The sequence below is a fragment of the Temnothorax curvispinosus genome, unplaced genomic scaffold, assembly GCF_003070985.1.
Source record: "Temnothorax curvispinosus isolate PA1 unplaced genomic scaffold, ASM307098v1 QBEX01009243.1, whole genome shotgun sequence".
Classification (NCBI taxonomy): domain Eukaryota; kingdom Metazoa; phylum Arthropoda; class Insecta; order Hymenoptera; family Formicidae; genus Temnothorax; species Temnothorax curvispinosus.
Genome location: NW_020219023.1, coordinates 674 through 6,976, shown reverse-complemented (window position 1 = coordinate 6,976; position 6,303 = coordinate 674). Strand labels below are relative to the sequence as shown.

Sequence of the window (6,303 nt, the reverse complement as noted above, 5' to 3'; positions counted from 1 at the left end):
ACGATATGCTTTTGAATAAAGAAGAAAGTTATTGTCTTAAAGAAATTAGTTTTTACTTGGGTAAAAATTTGACGTTCATCCGCTCGAGGTAATCCTAAAACGGTGAATGCCGTGCAGCTCAGGAGCAAAGTCTTCGTAAACTTTCTTTGAGACCGGTCCATGATCGTAAAAACCGCATTTTATGTATGCCGCTCATTTATGGGCGCCGATAAAATGTCCTTCCACTCCATTCCGGATCAATGACACGGTCGTTTGAAGTTGCGTTGTTTTTATTCGTAATTACATGGTCATCGATAATGCACGCACGCAGTTCAACGACATGCGTCTCTTTTTATGCGAATGCCGTGAACGCGGGAGATGCAAGTCCGACTAATTTTATACAATGAATTTATTTATATATATACGTCACAGATGGTGTGTATTTTGCATTAACTCTACAGAATGATCCTCCGTGGTATTTGTCTGCTGCTAAGTAGTACGCTATGTTAATTTTCTGCATTACAACTGGCACTTCTGAATTATTGTTAATTACTAGTCTCGATTACTAGGACTGTGTGTCTTTGGCGTGTCGATTTTAGAAAAATACTCAATTTTTGATTCTCTAAGGTCTAAAATGCAAGAATGACGACGATTGAGCCGCGAGCACCGGTTCACCTCGGATGCTCTTTTTCTGTCAAAAATTGATTATTTTTGTATATATATATATATATAATATCACTATATTTATTGTTACCTATGTCTAAAGTGTCTGTATATATAATATATGTCGGCAAGCGTCCGGAAAAAACGTAATCACAAAATACACGCTTATATCTCTATGAGCTAATAATGCTGTATTAATATAATGTGATTACACATGGTGGTTTTCTTTTTTGTCTTTGCGATAGGTAGTACGAGCTACTTATTGTTTGTGTACTGACTGTTGTATGTGTACTAGCTTCTTTCTCAGGGCCTGTAACGTTCTCTATTTACGCATTCTGTGGCGTTTTAGCGCGTGTGCGAATGTATACGGAAGCACGGACTATTATCTACGTTACACGAATCGTCTAACTAATTAACTAACTTAACTATGCCTTCCTAGAACTACTCAGACTTCTGTTTAACATTTACCTCATATATCTCGCTTATAAGAATAACGTCATGATCGTATTTGTAATATCGACTACGGCGCCTACACTTACTTATTGATAATTAATACTGCTAGACGACTAGACTTGTTTTCATATAACATCCGGTCTTGTCCGCCCTTAAAGTTATTATCTAATTTGACACATAATTTCCGTATACAGTCTTAACATTTATGATGATGTTTGTATTGTGCTAAAAATATGTCACAGGCTACGAAACTCTTTTTTCTCTCTTTTTCGCAAATTTTTCTCTTTTCGCTTTTTGGTCGATACATATGTGACGTATAAAGTTCCCTGCGGATTATCTGCTTGATCGCTGTGAGTAAAATAATGTGCTTTTTTTCTTTAGAATCTTCGTCACTGTTTGAATAATGCTACAATCGTGTATAATCTACGTTCGTAGAATAATATTTCTATTATATGGTAAGTTGTAAATTTCATAACCAGTATAAAATGACCAGTGCCAATACAATTATCACAGAGTTGTCAAGATAATGTCATATAGAGTATAGAACTAGTTTTACAATACATCTTGCTACATATAAACTTTCTTATGGAAGTACACAATCATACACAAATTATAATTACTACTATCTAATGTTTTAATAGTGTAAAAAAAAGAAGGAATATACGCAAAAATGGCAGTGTGGACATTTTTAACACAAGAACAAGATGTACTAATACATAACAAAATCAGATGTCAGAAATCAGAACGTGTTAACCGGTTTAAACGATAGTATAATTACAATATATTCCTAGAAACATTTAACAATTATTATTTTCCTATCACTAAAATAATACGTATAAATTGCATTAATATGCATAGAAAATAAAACTAAAAGTATCAATATTCAAATCTGGCTATGAAATTTTCAAACTTACTTTCTTTGCTATATTATTGTAGTAAAGCTTCAACGCTAAACTTACTAACAATAATGGAAGTTCACCAATAATCCCTATATCAGACAGTAGAAAGACATACGTATTCAATAAATAACTAACAAAATATACAATACCAACAACAACGTACTTAACGCTAAATGTGTATAAATAATTTAAGAACAATGAAACATACAAAATTTCCGTTCTCGTTAGCACCGTTAATCTCTGGAAATAAAGTTTACATTACGACAGTTACTAATACATGATCAATATACGATCACCTCGGCAGAACATTCATCCGAAATTCTAAGACCAGTCCTCGTATTGACTGCCCATGGTTCATCTCATTAAATCCGCCGCTCTCTGTCGATCCCGATGAACTTCCCGGGGATGCATTCTTTTACGATGTGAAAAACAGTTGCCGGAGCTCGCGAAAGCTTTCGGACAGTAAGGACACTGATAAGGCCTCGCACCCGTGTGCTGATTTATGTGGAATTTTAAATCCTGATTTCGCTTGAACGTCTTATCACAAAGCGGGCATGCGTGCGGTCTCAAGTCCGAATGCGTTATGCTGTGGGCGCGTAACGTCGAATTCGTTGGATACACTCTCCCGCATACATTACATGGAAACTGTACGCCGCCGTGATACTCCTTGTGTCTGAACAGATTCGACTGAGTTTTGAAACTGCAAGGAATCAAATTTTTCTTTAATGGTACTTGAAAATTCTTCGAGGATAATAGTAATCAATACATTATAATTAATACATTATTAGTAAAAAATTTAACATTGAGATATTAATATTATTTCAATATAGGAACAAATAAATTTAAAAAAAATTACAAGAGGTTGATAATAATTCTTTGCTATATCTTAATCGAGTGAAATAAATAAATATTAAATTATTACGAGAATTATTGCAATGCAAACGTACATTCTTCCACATATGTCGCAGCCGTACTTTCCTTTAGGCCTGTGAGTCTCTAAATGCACTTTCAAATTTCCCTTTGTAGAAATCTTTTTACTGCAGATTGGACAGATGAAGTTGCTGGACGAATTGTTATCACTATTCGTGTGAAGTACACCATTCGTAGAGTAAACGTGTTGAGATTGTAAAATAGGCTTTCCGTCGAATCTTCTTTCTCTGGGTAAATGCGACCACAAGTGATTTTGCAAGCCAATTTGTGATATAAAAGATCGGGCACATATTGTACATTCATGTGGCTTCGCTGGTGCATTGGATGCGGTTTTCCTACTGTCCTCGTGCGATTTAGATTCACCTTCATCTCTCTTTTCTTCGTCTTCCTCTTCCACTTCAGTATTTCTAAACAAACGAAAGCTTTAAGCGAGCACACTCGGCTATCGTTACGATCTTTATTAACAGTATAAAAATTCCTACTTATTTGTTAAAGGTAATGGCTCCGGCGTATGTGTCCTTGTTATTTCTTCCTCGTTATCTGAGGAATCTGAAGCTTCAGATGTAGACTGTTCCATGCCGCATTGTAAAAATAGCATCGGATCCACTTTTACCTCCATTTCTTCCATGCTCGGGGTGCAACGTTTGTCCTCTTGGGAATTTGATTCCGGTGGTCCCAGTGGCTCGTCTTCGGTTAAAATTTCTATCGCACCCTACGAGCGACAATGATGTTACATTACACTCTACAGATAAAAATGTAATATACCTAGAAATATTATCTTAAAAAGATTATTTATAACGCATACCTTTGTCAATATTGAATGTAACAGTCCTCGGTCCTCCGTTTTCTTTGCAGTATCTTGCATATCTTTAATATTCTGCATCTCGTCGTCTTGTACAGGATTCGTATTGTCAATGTTACCATAAAGCTGCGATCTCAACTTCTCTTGGGTACGGTACGCCATCATCGCAAAGCGATGGACACCCTCCAATCTCTTGATGCACGTTGAACAGACCATCTTTGAAAATTTATCCTCCGATGACACCTGTGAAACATTTAAAAATAAGTATATTATACTTCCACAACATATTGCACAGTTCTCTCAAGATGGAAATTGTATAATGGGCAACAGTTACTGTAAAATATGTTACATATATCCTTTTTATATATATATATATATATATTCATTATTTATATCCTTTTTATACATGTCTATACCTATTCTGCAAATTTAACTTGTTCCATATAGGAAGGATGTCAATCCAATCGTGACCGTCTCTCAGATACCGAAATCACATAATTTATGTCAATTGCATAATTAAGCATCATCTTACTGTTTCGTCATTATTTTTATTATTATCCCTTATTTAGCGTTATTATTATCTCCCATTCAGCGTGCCGTAACTCTTCCCCTGATTTCATTCTCGATCGACAATTAACCTAGCTTTTGCGAACACCGATAACGACGGTGGAAGGAAAGGACGTTTTGGTTCATTCAGAAAGAAATTCGCCCCGTTTCTATTCTTTTCTTCTCATCTTCTCTCGCGCGATCACGTCTCGGTCGGTCGAGATCGCAATTTTATTCCGCGCGACGTCATCTCCCCGTTGCCGTCCGCTCCACCGCGGACGCGGCCCTCATTTCCGATTGTATTTATAGATGTAGTCGGGCTTATATATAGCGGGAGATACACACATACACGCGGCGCACGGTATACTTATTGCAATCAATAAAATGCTAATTTTTAACACTTTTGCAGCCCCGCACAAAATGGTCGCGCTCGGCCGACGTGTTCCCCCCCGCGCGCGTTACAACGTCTGATCGGAGATCGGAGCCCCCTCAAATTGTCACGCTGCCGTTCACGTCCCTGACGTGGGGAGCTCGATGACATTTCGCGGCTCATTAAGGGGGGACCGACGCGATGAATTTTTCGGCCGGCGGGTTTTCTCGGCGAGGCGTGTAACACCCCGTGTATACGCTCCTCGAGCATCCACGAAAATGTCGCCGTTATATTTAGACAACCGAGTCGATTTAATCGTCGTTATTCGACCGCGAGAGAAGGGAGGGCTAGAAGATTTAGGCACGATCGCGACTCCGAGTCAACTTTGGCGCCGATTTCTCGCGAACGTCAGCCGCGATCGCACGTCCGATCTTCAGAAATTTGTCGACGCGATCGTCTCTGACGGAAAAGATCGGCACGTAAGAGAAAATCGTCGGCCGATCTCGCGAAATCGGTGAGCGATCGGCGAGCGGCGGACGACGTGCGTTTTCGAAATTCCAAACGGCGGCCGGAAATTCGACCGGCACGTGATCGTGGCAGGTGGAGGGGGAGAATTTTGAAAGAAAAAAAAACGAGGGAGAGCGAGAAACGAGGGAAAAAAAAGAGGATGAGAGGGCGGGAAAAAAAAGGCGCCCGCCGCGTAAAAATTGCCGCTCGCGAATTTTTTCACTCACCAGGATATGCAGATATTTCCGTATTTTGGTCTGCAGGTAATGACGCCGGCCGTCCTCAGCGAAAATGTGCATCCCGTCGTCGTCGGTGGCGATGTCGGTCGCACAGATCCGGCACTGCGCCGCGGGATACCGGTCTGCTTGCCGATCGCGCTGCTGCTGCTGCTTGAGATCGCGTGCCGCCGTGCCCATTTTTCAAAAAAAGAAAAGCGGCAGAAGGAAAACGGCGAAGGAAGAGAAAGAGAGAGAGAGAATATGAGAGCGGCGAGGGGGAGGAATAACGAAAAAGAAAAAAAGGAGAGAACGGCGTGTCGGGGGAAGAGAGGGGAGACGATTTTTCTTCTCGTTCTACCGCTGGAAGACTTCGTTTCAGCCGATCCTTCGGCGGGGCACCGCACGCGGGCTTCACGTCGGAGACGAGATCTTTTTCTCTTTTTTTTTCTTTCCTCCTCTCCCGAAAAAATACGGACGGCGAGCGAGAGGCGGCTAGGACGAAACGTCGTGTCGCCGAGTCGGCCCGCGACGCGACGTCGTCTTCATGTACTCGGGCAACGACGAGGCATCCTCGGTCGCGAGGAACGGCGGCGACAGCGACGGCGACGACGACGGCGGCGACGACGACGACGACGGCGATGCGCGACCGAGAAGAAGCCGCGTGTGTCTCCCGACGGCGGCGGCCGAAAGCGGGCGAACGCGCGCGGCGGCGACGGCTTGATTATTCTATAACGATTTTCCCTCTTTTTTTGTTCCGCCGTATACTTTATGAGTGGAGCCGCGGATTGGGCGAGATTATAAGCCGCGCGGGCACGGCGCGACGCGACGCGGAGTCGTCGTGCCCGTGTGCTCTTTATAAAAACAGACGCGCGCTCTCGCCCGCGCGTCCGCGGCTAGTCGTCGGGCGTCGGCGTGCGTCCGTCCCTCGTTCCGTCG

General features: G+C 41.9%; 1 protein-coding gene across 3 annotated transcripts; it reads right to left on the bottom strand.

The window, feature by feature from the left end:
• Positions 1-250: 250 nt before the first annotated feature.
• LOC112458837 (zinc finger protein 62 homolog) lies at positions 251-6,022 on the bottom strand. 3 transcript variants are annotated; one of them, XM_025022650.1, is made up of 5 exons: positions 5,377-6,022; positions 3,730-3,969; positions 3,407-3,636; positions 2,942-3,331; positions 251-2,694 (listed from the first exon to the last, which is right to left on the bottom strand). In XM_025022650.1, the coding sequence occupies exons 1-5, from the start codon at positions 5,563-5,565 to the stop codon at positions 2,349-2,351; spliced, it is 1,395 nt and encodes a 464-aa protein (XP_024878418.1). In that variant the 5' UTR covers positions 5,566-6,022; the 3' UTR covers positions 251-2,348. The 3 variants fall into 3 exon arrangements, with proteins under 3 accessions (XP_024878418.1, XP_024878417.1, XP_024878419.1); XM_025022649.1 differs by having other exon boundaries at positions 2,942-3,346; positions 5,377-6,021; XM_025022651.1 differs by lacking the exon at positions 5,377-6,022 and adding an exon at positions 4,143-4,851 and having other exon boundaries at positions 2,942-3,346.
• Between the last annotated feature and the right edge of the window lie 281 nt (positions 6,023-6,303).

Bases quoted from the DNA above. Each gene is read 5' to 3' on its own strand.
- LOC112458837 (XM_025022649.1), bottom strand. From the start codon at position 5,565: ATGGGCACGGCGGCACGCGATCTCAAGCAGCAGCAGCAGCGCGATCGG. The intron at 3,347-3,406 runs GTAGGAATTTTT...GCTCGCTTAAAG, and splicing joins CCATTACCTTTAACAAATAA to CTTTCGTTTGTTTAGAAATA. The intron at 2,695-2,941 runs GTACGTTTGCAT...GATTCCTTGCAG, and splicing joins TGCGACATATGTGGAAGAAT to TTTCAAAACTCAGTCGAATC.